At 49.7% G+C, this 13,375-nt stretch overlaps 1 protein-coding gene across 6 annotated transcripts in view; it reads left to right on the forward strand.

Annotated features, from left to right (window-relative positions):
* The window catches only part of Adgrg5 (adhesion G protein-coupled receptor G5), a 31,088-nt gene that overhangs the window by 13,778 nt on the left and 3,935 nt on the right, over positions 1 to 13,375 (forward strand). The window contains exons 1-10 of one of the 6 annotated variants that reach the window (XM_063247382.1): positions 2,405 to 2,506; positions 5,032 to 5,130; positions 5,370 to 5,451; positions 6,245 to 6,401; positions 6,884 to 7,006; positions 7,578 to 7,694; positions 9,318 to 9,470; positions 10,132 to 10,280; positions 10,461 to 10,723; positions 11,584 to 11,701. In XM_063247382.1, coding sequence (XP_063103452.1) covers positions 5,070 to 5,130; positions 5,370 to 5,451; positions 6,245 to 6,401; positions 6,884 to 7,006; positions 7,578 to 7,694; positions 9,318 to 9,470; positions 10,132 to 10,280; positions 10,461 to 10,723; positions 11,584 to 11,701 — 1,223 coding nt within the window. In that variant the 5' untranslated portion in view covers positions 2,405 to 2,506; positions 5,032 to 5,069. Of the gene's footprint in view, positions 1 to 2,404; positions 2,507 to 4,957; positions 5,131 to 5,369; positions 5,452 to 6,244; positions 6,402 to 6,883; positions 7,007 to 7,577; positions 7,695 to 9,317; positions 9,471 to 10,131; positions 10,281 to 10,460; positions 10,724 to 11,583; positions 11,702 to 13,375 lie in introns of those variants that run through there. The other 5 variants (XM_063247379.1, XM_063247380.1, XM_063247383.1 and 2 more) reach the window with 5 other exon arrangements.

A 13,375-nucleotide genomic window follows, 5' to 3' on the forward strand; every position in this document is an offset into this window, starting at 1 on the left:
ATTCCCAAAGACTCTTGAACCACATAGTCAGGTATAGTCACAGCAAGACTCCACTGGTTGCTGTAGGGTATGCAAGGGAAAAGACATAATACAGGCCATATAATTTATAGAATTATTTTATAATAGTCACCCCAAAAGAGTCAAATACAAAACAGTGCAGGAAATCTATCCACATTCTAGAGACCCAAAGAATACTGAGGGCCTTCATCTCATGAACAATGTCCTTAACAAGTCCAGCTGGAGACCTAGAGCTCGAGGCAATGTCCACTGTGAGTCCAACTGGAGGCCTAGAGCCCAGGACAATGTCTCAGGCAAGCCTGTTTCAAGGATCTGCACTGTGAAGGCCCAAAGGCCTGTGGTGGGTGCTAGAAAGTCTGCACTAGCAGATGGAGGATCTGTGCCAGCAGGCTAAAGGCTCAGGGCTAAAGCCAGGAAGCGATGCTTAAGGTAAGGACCAGAGCTCCCCCTAAGAGCCATCCTCAGTGACAACAAGGTCCTGAGTTTCTCTGATGACAAGAACAGCCGAGTTCATCTCAGGAAAACCAGCACAATATGCTTCTCCAGGAGATTCAACAGCATACCTCCTCCTCTCCAGTTCTCCTTGCTATATTATTGGCGACAGTCCTCAGATGAACCCTCTATATCCAGAACCACACTGATTCAGTTCAGCTGGGTGTCACAAGTTGACCACTCATTGTCAGTCCATCACAGTTTTATAAAACTTTAATAAATTTGAAAATATTTTGTCATTATCTTTTTCATATTTTCTTTTTATTTCTGTTTATTTTCTGTTCTCCCTTCTTTACCTGTGGCTTTACATGTATATTAGATCATTTGCTTTTGTCCTTGGGTATTCGGTTAGCTTTTATCTGTACTCTCTTACTCCTTGTGTTTGCAGTAGTTAGGTGTTGGATGCATCCCAAAGACCCTTAGGTTAAAGGCCTGACCCCCCCCCAGGGTGGCACTAATGGAGGTGATGGAGTCTTTGGGAGGTGCATGCTCATAGGAGGTCTTTGGGTCAGTGAGGGTGTGCCCCAGAAGAGTATTTTTTTTTTTTTAATCGGTACCGGGGATCGAACTCCCAACCGCCTGCTTGCAAGGCAGGTGCTTATGCCGCTGAGCTAAATCCCCAGCCCACCCCAGAAGAGTATTGTAGATATGGGCCTTCTATTTTTTTTTCTCTTTGCTCCCTGGTTTATGAGGTAAGGAATTTTATTTTGCTACATTCTTCCACTATGCTATTTTGGCATAAGATAAAAGTGATGGGAGCACTGATCATAGAGTGGAACTCCAAAGCTGTGAGCTCAAAAGAACTCTTTTCTTTTTATAAGTGATTATCTCAGGCATTTCACTGCAGTAACAGAAAGCTAACACAGTGTTTCAGCTGGGGTAGTTCGTATTGCTTTATTTTCAAGTTCACTGAGTCTTTGCTATGTTTGGTTTGCTGATAAACTCATTGCAAGACTTCTTTGTCACTTGTACTGAGTGCTACTTTCCAACAATTTCCTATTTGTTCTTGGAGGCTGCCCCCCACTATTATCTGATAGTTTCAATATTTTAGTCAACCCTAGGGTTTTATTTTCTTGAGTTAGATGTTCTCTAGATGCATGTGCACAATTGACTTCTGACTAGCCAGGACAACTCTTGTGCCTCACTGTGCCCAACAGGTCTGATGTTTTTATCTGGTTCCTTTTATGTCTCAAAAATAGGGTTTTTGATTTTTGTGGAGGGGTACGGTGGTGCTGGGGATCACACCGAGGGCCTTGTGCATGCCTGGCAAACATTCTACCACTGAGGTACCGCCCCAGCTCTTGGTATTTCCTTTTACTTAATTTTATGTGTGTACTACAATTTTTGACTACCAGGCATTGTATATGTAAGAATAGTTGTGGATGAGGTAAACGAAGCTTTCTAGAAATGGGCCTGTTTCTTCCTCCCATCTTCAGCTTAGGGTACCGAGCCAAGCCAGCCTGTAGTTGCTTTGGCCTTAGGTTCTGTCTTTGCTGTACGTGCTTCACATTTCTTCAAGGGAACTGCCACTACTTTATGCTTCATATGAGGGCTTGAGTCCTGAAAGTATTTTCTCATGACTTTTTGCTCCACTAGTCACGCATGCATGCAACACACAGGGCGTCTCTTTGTGGCTTCTAGCCCCTTCCTCAAGTTAAACTGCTGTTCCTTTTAATGTGGTGCAAGATTTGTGGTGGAGGCAATGAACTCTTGGTTCTCTTGCTCTAGTTTCAGTCTCAGACAGTCCTGACCTCAAACCTCAGGAGAGGGGCTTTGTTTCTGTTCCTCTCCAGTTTCCGATAGCTCTACCTTTTCTTCAGTGCAGGTGCTAGATCAGAGGCAGGTTTCTGTCCCTCCCTTTTGTGGGAACCAAACTCTGCCTCACTGGTGGGGGGTGTGAATGAGATTTGTGATCTCCCAGCAGCAATGGCTGCAGCAAGCAGAGGAGGAGGAAGAGGAGGAGGAGACAACACTGCCTCTTGCTTTTTGTATCAGTGTAAGGTCCTGGGCACTATGGGTTTCCTGGTCCTTGCTAGTGCCAAATGGTTTTTGCTCAGTATCAGTGCAGGGTGAGGTGTGTGTGTGTGCTTGCGCGTGGAGGGAAGGTTCCTGCTCCTACGTGGAAGCGATGGACTTTTACCTGGCAGTAAGTTAGGGACCTGTGGGCTGGGGGATGGGGTGTCTCGCATCAAGCAAGGTGCAGATAGCTCTCTGCAGCAGCCACACACCTTGTACTTCTGCAAGGCCCAGAGCTCAGAGGAGTTTTCCAGGCCTTCTTTCTCCAGCCTCAAACCTTGGCAGGTCCTGTGTGTCGGCCTGGAGCCTCCCTCTGGTCCTGCTCTCCCTGCAGACATTCTCACTATCTAGTGACTGTGGAATTCTCTCGCACTGGGGGCTCTTGGCGATTCTAAACTGCTGCTTTAGCCATTAAGAATTCATTAAAATATCAGTTTTTTGTTGAGTGACAGCTGCCCCTTCATCCACAGTCAGAGGCCAAACAGTTCGTGTGTTTTGTGTATCAGTGGTGTTGTCTACCAGTGCCATTATTATTAGAATCAGTTCACTAGTTTACTTTGGATCTCAACTCTCCAAAGGGCTCAAAAATGGATTTTGTATGTCGTTTGGATTTTTACATTCTCATGATGGAGTAATAGTCTTTTGTGACTCTATGTCCTAAGTGGAAATAGAAATCATTTTAATATAGTTTTTGGAAAGAACTTTGGAAAGAAAATTTCTTTGGAAAGAAATTTGTTAAAAAACAAATTTCCTGTTCAGTGTTTCTATTATGACTATATACATTTGATTCTCTGTTAAACCAACTTGTATAAAAAGATTAATTTTTTCCTTATACAACTTGCTTTTATTGAAATTAATTGCTTTTTACTTTTCATTTGTGTGCTTTCTGTAAGACATGTCTCAAAATAATTTTTCCATGTGTTCAAATCAGACTATATATTCTTTTCTTTCTTCTTTTTCTTTGAGGTCTCCCTTCTGGAAACTTCTTTTCTCCTTTTCCTTTCTGGATAGGATGTGTTCTATACTTCTTCAATCATCAGCCTGGGCCTTCTCTTCACACATCCTAAGGGAGAGGCTTCCCCCCTTCTGTGGTGAGGTTTCCCATACTCCATGTTTTCTTTCTCCATGACTTACACCCTCATTTTGTTGGAACACATCCTCTGATAGCTTCCTAAGAAAGGGTCCCTGTTTAATTTTGATCACTCACAAATTGAAACCTAAAAACTCAATTGCTTGGGCTTCATTACTTGTGAGACTTTCCTGTAAGTTGGGTGTTAGCCATTTCATCAAAGAATACCAAAATGTCAGTAGCTATAAAGTACTTTTCTAGGAACGGCCAACTCTTCAGAGAATTTTCTCTTGATTTGGGCCTTAGCCTTGACTGCTGCAGCCTTTTGGAGGCTGAGCTGGCAAGGAGATGAGGAGGGGATTTGGCTTAATTTTTTATACCAAAATGTAGCTCTCCTACAATTCTCTATGAGAAAATTTACTCTCCAGGGAGTAAATTTTATGTTGGAGAAGGCCTGTGCATGGTATAGTGATTAAAAAGACTCCTGGACACTCCAGGTGGCCGAGGAGATTTAGGGATTAAGTTGGACAATTAATTAATTTCTAGGGGTTTTTTTTGGAGACAGAGTCTCTTTGTAGTTCAGGCTGACTTTGAACTCACTGTGTAACCCAGATTGGCCTTGGCTCAGGCCTCCTGGCTCAGTCTGCAGAGAGCTGGGATTACAGGCCTGTCCCATACTTGGCAGCTGGACTCTAATGTCACAGCCAACAACCTCCTGTTTTAACCTCCTCCTTTATCCCTGTTTCAGAAAGAGCTGGTGCCTCACTCTCCAGTGTTTCCCAGGTGGGAGGCTTCTTCTCATCCGCTTCCCCACCTCTCCACACCCCTTCTCACTGCAGCCACACAGTTTGCTGCAGGTCCAGCTTTGTAGCCTGACAAAATTATTACCAGGGGGCCTCTTCCGTTGTGGCCTTCAAAGTTTGCTGTTATCCCTGACATCTGCTGTTATCTTTTCTCTACGGTCTCATCGGTGGCTCAGTGCCTGTTTTATTCATTGACTCTCATTTTCGTGGGGTCACAGTGGGGAGATGTGAATTTACTGTATTTAAGCAGAAGCTTGTTTGTTCATTTTAAAACTGAGTAAAATGAGGGCAGAAAGACCTTTACAGGTGAGTCAATGACAGGGAAGGATTGGGAGACATATTTCTTGCTCCCAAGCAGTTTACCCTTGGATAAGGTTGGGGCTGATGCTGAGGGACTCTTAATAGGCCCTCTAATGGGGGGAAACTCACGCTGAGCCAATGGCAGTTATTACCTAGTGCTCAGACATCATAGATTTAGGGACCTGATTTCAGATACTTTCAAGCAGAGTAAGACCCTTTGCTCTCTGTGTCTTAGTTTCCTCATCTCATTATGCTCCAGGTCCTACGACATGCCAGGGTCCTAGAAGTCAAAGGTGGCTTTTACCATGATGACAGTGGCTTCACCTTTTCCAGGACAGGAGCCAGTTCTTGGAGGAGACCTGGGACAGAGCATGGATTGCTGCGGGGCCCTTTTCTTTCTGTGTCTTCTGACATTGCAGGGCACAGCAAAAGGTAAGAGAGCTCTGTTGCAAGGGCTGGCCCAGTCCAGGCCGTGGCTGTGATGTGGGAGGCGAAGGCCTCAAGCCATGGGAGGTAGAAAGGGGCCATTTTGGCTTTGGGAGGCACAGCAACATCTGAGGAAAAGAAGTCTCTCAGGTTGGATGTGGCAGGCCTTGGGGGCAGAGGTGGCTGAGGGTGCAGGCTGAGGGGAGTCTGAAGCTTGCTTTTCACAAAGCCAACAATGTTCACAGGGATAACAGGGAAAGAAGAGGTCCTGGGCTACATGCGGAGGATGGAGCAGCAGCTCAAGGGCCGGAAACCCCCTTCTGTTGAGTGAGTTGGTATCATCCTCATCTGCACAGTCAGCTTTACCTCCCGTCCCAACACTGCACTCAACAGTGATCTAGGGCTGGTCTAGCCTAGACTCTACCACGAATCATAGTGGGGCATGCTGGTTATCCTAGCACTCTGGGAGGCTGAGGCAGGAGATTGCAAAACTGAGCCCATTTTTTGGACAATTTAGCAAGACCATCTCAAAATAAAAATGTCTGGGTTTGTAGCTTAGAGGTAGAACACCTATGGGTTCCTTCTCTAGTGCCTCAGAAGGAAAAGTTTCTGTGCCTGTGTTCAGCATATATTTATTGAATACCTATGGTGTGCATACATTTATTGAGTATCTGCAGCGTGCAGAACAAACAGTCACTGCTCTCCTGGAGTTTATTGTCCAGGGTGGGGACCCCTAACTGTCATGAACCTAAGTGAGCTCACTTTTCCAGAATGGGTCTTCTGTAATTGTGGCTGTACTTTCTAGGGTCTGTGACCCTAAGATTAAGCAGTTCTGGGGAAAAGTCAAAGCTGGTTCTGCTGGTTACTGGCTGGGATGACAGGCTACTTTGCTCATTGGGTGGGGGAAGCAATCATGAAACACTTCCTGGAGGAGGTGACAGCAAACTGGAACCTGAACAGAAGTTAGCTGGGAAAAGGAGATAGGTGGGGTGGGAGAGGCCAGAGTGTGACATGATCTGGAGATGGGAATGATGGATTGGGGTTGGGGGTGGGAGGCTCTGTCCCCCCTGGCTCTGAGCCCCCTCCCCTGGTACCACCTGGCCCTGTGTCCTGCTTGCAGCCAAGTTCATAACCTGGAGCAGAAGCTGCTGAATGCCACCTTTAATGACGACAAGCTAAACTTGAGCACAAACAACATCCACTCTCTGGTCTTCAAGCTGGGCTGCAACTTCACTGGCCTTTCCTTGAGTAGTGCTGCTCTGGAGAAGGTTCCCCAGGTCAGAGACCAGGGCATGGGATGGCAGTGCTGCCCCAAGTCCTGCGGGAATTTAAAGTCCAGGCTTTCCTGGGCCTCAGTGTCCTGCCCCCAGCCCAGGCTCCTTCCAGACTAGAGCCTCCTGTGCAAACCAGCAGAAAGGAAGGTGCTTGTGGCCCTCAAGGGCAGTGTTTCTTCCTGCCTTCAGCTGTCCCTGGGTGTGGGAAAGGCCAGAACCTTGGCCCCTTCTTAGCACCCTGGATGCCTGGTTGGTGTGGGATGCTGGTGGGGAGATTGCTCCTCCTTGGGGCCTGAGCTGATGGGGAAATCACCCAGATTCCAGCTGGAACAGCATGACAGAAAGCCTGAGGCTGGGGAGTCTAGAGGTTTCTGTAGTGGGTGGACCTAGGAGGGAGCTTCCCAGGGAAGCCAGGAAGATCCCAAGGCATGGGGCCCACTTGGGGGTCCTAGGCACTGGGCTCAGGCTGCCTATGGTCCCCACAGGCCCGGGCCCGGCATGCCATGCACTTCCCTGCAGAGCTGACCCGGGACGCCTGCTCAACCCCTGTCCGGCCCAGGGAGCTGCGGCTCATCTGCATCTACTTTTTTACCAACTCCTTTTTCCAGGTCAGCAGAAGACACAGAGGAGGGCAGAGCCCATGTCTTCTGGGGCTCCGCAGGCATCCGCACATTGTGGTGCCTGAGCTGGGCCTCATTTCTTTACTGGCTATAGGGAGGTGTAATTGCAATCCACAGATGAAACTAAGAAACTCAAATTATAGAGGCCTGTGCAGGAGGCAGGTGCAAGGCACAAGGTCTGTGTCCTGAGAGAACTCACCATGTAGACACCTAAACCAGGACCTTGGAAAAGTAACGTTAACAGTAGATCAATTGTGACCATGGAGACACACAGCGTTGGATGAGTCAGGGTGGGTTGGGGCCAGGAGGGCTTCTGGAGAAGGTGCCCTTCAACCCTGGTTTTGAAAATGAGCTGGGATAGTGACAAGGTGAGAGGATGAGGCTGGATTGCAACAGCCAGCTCGGAGGTGGGCGGGATGCTGAGCTGAGACTGCACCTGCCACTTGGACACCTGGAGGCCACTCTGGTTTCTTGCTGTGGAGGAGGGGCTAGGAAGCAGGATGCAACCTTATCCATATACTACCCCCCCCTACCACTTAACCCTTGTTTTGTGCTTCAGGATGACAAAAACTCATCTCTGCTAAATAACTATGTCCTGGGAGCTCAGCTGGACCAAAGACGAGTGAAGAACCTCAGGGACCTGGTCAACATCAGCTTTTGGCACAACCAAAGTTTGGTACTATTGGGGGCGCCCACATTTCCATCCTATCGCTGTCCTCTCTGGGGCTGCCCTGTTGAATGCTGGTTTGGCTCTAAGATTAGAGTCAATGTTCAGATTGGTTTGACTCAGAGCTGAGCTGCTACCTTGCAAAGAAGGCACCATTACACAGTCAGAATTCCTGCCAAAGGAATAAGAAAGAAGCTTCTGGTCACTGCACTCATTATCAGGATTTTTCTAGTTGTTGGTGATGGAAAACCATCTCAAGCCAGCGTATGCACGAGGGGAATTTTATTAGCTTATATGGATGAAATGTGCAGCAGTTGCTTTGGTTCCCTCATGGCTCACACTGTCTCGGTCTCTCAGCAGTAGTTTCTTGCTGTGGTTTCCTTACAGTGGCAAGGTGCATGCTGAAGTAACAGTCTTCCCTGCTGTTTTTCCAGAGGGCTTTTCCTACCAGTGCAAATCAGTATTCCAGGATCCTAGAGGTTCAAATGGGTCATGTAGCCAAGCCTGAGTTAGCCTCTGCCCAGGGGGATGAGATGTGTGAACTGGGGTCGTGGAGTGCACGCCCAAGGGAGTGCAGGGCAGATGCTGGCCACTGGGTGGGCACAAACTCAGTGCCCTGCTTCTCTGTCCCTGTCATCTCTGGAAAGCTCAAAGCCCTGCTCTGCTCTCCGTGAGGATTATTCTACACTCTTTTAGGGGGTGGGTACTGGAAATTAAACTCAAGAGTGTTTGCACTCTGAGTCATGCCCAAACCTTTAAAAATTTTCGTATTTTGAGACAGGGTATCACTAAATTGTTCAGAGGACTCAAACTGGTGATATTCCTACTTTAAGGAATATCACCAGTTTGATTTCCTCCTGCCAAAGTCCTCCTGCCTCAGCCTCCCAGGGTGCTGGGATTATAGGAATGCATTACCAGCACTCAGCTTCTGTACTCTACTTCACCACTGTTCTTTCTTTTCTTTTCTTTTTTTTTTTTTTGTCTTTTTCCTTTTTATCAGTACCGGGGATCGAACTCACGACTGCCTGCTTGCAAGGCAGGCGCTTATGCCGCTGAGCTAAATCCCTAGCCCTACCACTGTTCTTTCTTTGCAACTACTGGGCTTTGCCACTTCAGTACCCTCTAATGGAATAAAATCAAATCCTCTGAGGCCTTGGCACCAGCCTCCACCCCACAGTGTCCTGATATAGCCCTGTCATTTGCCCAGCCCTCCACCACCTGGGTGGCTGTGACAGAATGTCTGTGTCTCACACTGGGCCTGGGCCTGGATAACGCATGCTTCCCACTGATGGGGAGGAAGGAAAGGGACAGCTGCACCCAAGGCTAGAGAGGTACTTGTGATGCCCTGGTGCCTTTCGTTTCCCACCAACTTGGGGCCTGGGCCTGAATGATCCCACTTTTCAGATGGATACACTGAGACCCAGCTAAGTTTGCTGACTTTCTCAAGGTCCTCTGTGCACCTGTGGTGGAAGTGGGGCTGGCCTGGAACCATCATAGCCCAGCCAGTGTCTTGTCAAGTGTTGACAAGTATGCATTTGTGCATTTGAGTCTCCTGTGGCCTGTGGGACGCCTGACACCTTGATCTTCAGCCGGTCTTCTGCATCCCTGGGATTAATCCTCATCTCCCCTCAGGCAGGCTACACTCTGACCTGTGTCTTCTGGAAGAAGGGAGCCAGCAAGCTCCGCTGGGGGGCCTGGAGTCCCAAGGGCTGTCACACTGAGCAGCCCTCACCTTCACAGGTGCTGTGCCGCTGTAACCACCTCACCTACTTCGCGGTTCTTATGGTAGGTGCACTTTCAGCCTGGCGAGGGATCAGAGCTGCAGAGCACCCAGGTGTGTGGCAGGGGGAAAAGCAAAAGCTGGTATAAGGGACAGAAAATCCAACTCAGATTGGTTACACACACACACACACACACACACACACACACACACACATACTGGCTCATGTTGCTGAAAAGGTTGGGTTATGCTTCAGGCAAGTATTGATCCAGAGGGCTGAATATTCCTAAGACAAGACTTTGTTTTTCACCTGTGCTTGCCCCATGCTGGCTCAGCCCTCAGGCATGATGTCCCATCAGGGTAATAAAAGGCCTGCCAGGCAGCTTTCAGGCTGGCGGGACCACAGCCTCTGTTACCCAGTTCTGCCAGCCAGAGCCTGGAGAAAGATCTACTGGCTTCATATGTGTTTTATGTTGTGTCTTGAGCCAATCTCTACAGGCAGGAAGAGGAACGACTCTGCTAGGCCCCTACCCACACATCCGTGTGCTCCCAGAACAGAGGAGGGGCATTTGCATAGAGGAGGGGGATGGGAGCTGGGAAAGGCAGAAGTCACTATGTCTGCCGTGGCCTCTGTCAGGCTAGGACTGGGCCTGGCTGGGGGGAAAGGGAAGAGAAGGCCGGCGTGGTCCTCCTGACAGAGCCTGGAAGGGCCCCTCCGTGTTTCAGGCTTGCAGCCCCACATCCCTTCCACAGCAACTGTCCCCGGCTCCTGTGCCTGCAGAGCTGCTGGCGCCTCTCCAGTACATCTCCCTTGTGGGCTGCAGCGTCTCCGTCGTGGCCTCGCTACTCACCATGGTGCTGCACCTCCGTGCCAGGTACTCTCTGTCTCGGCACTGGCTTGCCCCACACCCTGCTTTTTCACCTGGGCTCCTGCTCAGCCCTGCAGACCTGTGGTTGCTGTCAGGTCCCTGCTCAGTGTCCCCAGCATTGTGCATCTAGGAGCCCGGGGGTGGCGCTGCCTGAGTGACATCCCCAGGCCATACTCTTTCCTGTAGGAAGCCCAATGACTCCACAAGACGCATCCATATGAACCTGCAAATCTCAGTGCTGCTGCTGAATGTCACCTTCCTCCTGAGTGCCATGCTGGCTGTGCCCGCTGGGGCTGCATGCGTGGCGCTGGCGGCTGTCCTGCACTACGCCCTGCTCAGCTGTCTCACCTGGATGGCCATTGAGGGCTTCAACCTCTACCTCCTCCTGGGGCGCGTCTACAATGTCTACATCCACCGCTATGTGCTCAAGCTTTGCACGCTGGGCTGGGGTGAGCCAGTACCCTCCTCCCATGCCTGCCGAAGCCTTCAGTGGACACGGAGTTAACTCTTGGTCCTCTCTTCCTCACCAGAGTCACTCCTCTGTAAATGTAGCCACAGTCCCTTTCACACCCACCACTGCTTTCTGTATTACTAGCTTGATCACACCTCCCCCTCCATCAGCAACACCATCACCTCTAACCGCCTCTAACTCATCCACTAGTACTATGACTACCAACATCTCTTCCACCTCCAGCAGCACCATCAGCTCCATCACCAGTGCCTCCACCATAGTCACTTCCTCCTCCTCAGCATCCAACCCACCATCACCTCCCCCAGCCCCGTGCCCACCTCCACTTCCAACAGCATCACCTCTGCCTTAATCTCCACCACCCCAACTCCACTGCTACCATTTCCATCACCATTTTCCTGTATTCCATCATCACCTCCACCCTCCTCCTCATCATTATCACTGTCTCCGTCACCATGGGAACCAATGCCACTGTTTTAGCCCCCTTTTTTATGGTCTTAGTTCTTCACTAGGTTCCTCCCTCTCTCCCACTACTCCTTGCCACCATGTTCCCATTGTGACCACCACTACTGCCATTCCCATTTTGTCCTAGAATGGTCACTAGAGTCATCTTGGGGAAGGGTCAGGAGAGCCTCTAACCCTAATCCCTGATGCCACAGAAACCAAAGCATCTCTGTCTCCAAGCCCTCCGGCTCACTGCTCTCAGGTTGGACCACATGCAGGGGCCTGAGCTCAGCACAGTCTCCTTCCCTCTCCCTTGCCCAGTGCAGTTCTCTGTTCCTAGGCCCAGGGACAAGGCCAGCTGTCTCTGAGGTCTTTTGATCCTGTGCCCCACTTCAGGAGTCCCGGCGCTCCTGGTGCTACTGGTCCTCGCTGTCAAGAGCTCAGTGTACGGACTCCACACGATCCCCGTCTCCAGCAGCCAGGAAAATGGCACCAGCTTCCAGAACGTGTCCATGTGAGTGCCCCAGCAGGGCAGAAGGGCCACTCAGGCTGGTACTTGAGGTGGTATCTCATAGACAAGGCCCTAGCCGAGGGGTAGTGAGGAAACCAACTCTTAGATGGGGCAAGCTTTGGGGAGGGGGGCTTTGTCCACCCCTTCTGCTACCCAGGTATCTCCTGAAGAAGAAAGGTGGTGTTCTGTGCCTCTAGGGAGCCAAGGACAGAAACCACCACATGCTGATGCTTCTAGGTCCTGGTGGCACATGGGCACCCAGCCACCCAGCTCAGATTTGCCTTCCTGTTGTGAAGGACTGTGTGGTTGGACCCATACGTGACAGCTCTGCCTCTAGACTTCTAGGTTTTGCTGGCACCTGCATGGGCACAGGGCACTGCCAAGCCCCTCAGCCTCCTGGTGGGAGAAGAGAGTGTGCTTGGGGCTGACACGGGGGGTGGGCACGCTATGGGGTCAGGGGTCAGCATATGTATAGCTTGGGGGAGGCAACAGAGGTGGGCCTGGGGGCTGGGTTCCACTGCAGCCTCCTCCTCCTGTCATGAGATGTTAAACCTCATGTTATCAGACCACATTTCCAACCACGAACATAAGAAACGTCCATGGCCCTCTAGCCTTCATGGTCTTTTTTTAGCCAATGGCAGCTCAGGGTGGCCTAGGGCTGCCCTTTGATGGCCCGGGGATGAGCTGTTCACTGCTTGGCCAGGAGGGCCTGTGGTCACCCTGTTTTATAGTCAGGGCAATTGAAGCTCTGTTTAAGAACCAGCCCAAGGAAATCTAGGTACTCAGTATAGAGTTGGAGCTTGGTCACAGGCAGCTGGGTTTAGAGCTGTGGTCCTCCACTGCCTCCATCCAGTTTCAAGTTTCACTAAGGGCTTGGAGCTGAGTGGAGAGGTAGAGTCAGTCTCTTCCCTAGCAGGTCAGGTTGCTGTCTCCATGGAAGTGTGACTTAGCATCCCTCAGAGATGTATTTTATTATGGGATATGTGGTCTGCACTAAAGAGCAGGCCTGGTGGCACATGTCTATGATCCCAGCACTGTAAGAGGCTGAGGCAGGAGGATTGCAAATTTGAGTCCTGGCTTGGCAAATTAGAAATTTAGATAAACCCTGTCTCAAAACAAAAAATAAAGATGGGCTGGGATGTAACTCAATGTGAAGGCCCTGTATTCAACCACTGGCTTGAAAAAAACAGCAACAGGGTTTAAGTGATATGTGACATGTTCACAAGACAGGAAGCACATTATGTGTGAGAACTGGGGACCTCACCCTAGAACAGCTTTTCCCTGGGCTCCCTCACTGCCCCACCTCAGGAAACTGTTACTCTGGCCTCTGAGACTTACTCTTTTGCAGTTCAAACATTGCTCACTACAAACGCATGCATTCCACAATATAAGTGGTGGTTTTAAAAACCACCCTTGAGCTGGGCACAGCGGGCACATGCCTGAAGTCCTGGCACTCTAGGAGGCTGAGACAAGAGAATCACAATCTTCAACCCAGTCTGGGCAATTTATCAACTTAGTGGACTCTGTCAAAATAAATAAATACATTCTGGGGATGTAGCTCAGTGTGAAAGTCCTGGGTTCAGTCCCTCAGTTTTCTCATCTTTGTAATTGGACTGGTTAGGTACTTACTCAAGGGTCCTCACCATGAGGTGGGACAGCCTGTGACATAAGGCACAT

The sequence above is a fragment of the Cavia porcellus genome, unplaced genomic scaffold (assembly GCF_034190915.1).
Source record: "Cavia porcellus strain 051 isolate PalLab524CR breed Dunkin Hartley unplaced genomic scaffold, mCavPor4.1 scaffold_4, whole genome shotgun sequence".
In the NCBI taxonomy this organism is placed as follows: domain Eukaryota; kingdom Metazoa; phylum Chordata; class Mammalia; order Rodentia; family Caviidae; genus Cavia; species Cavia porcellus.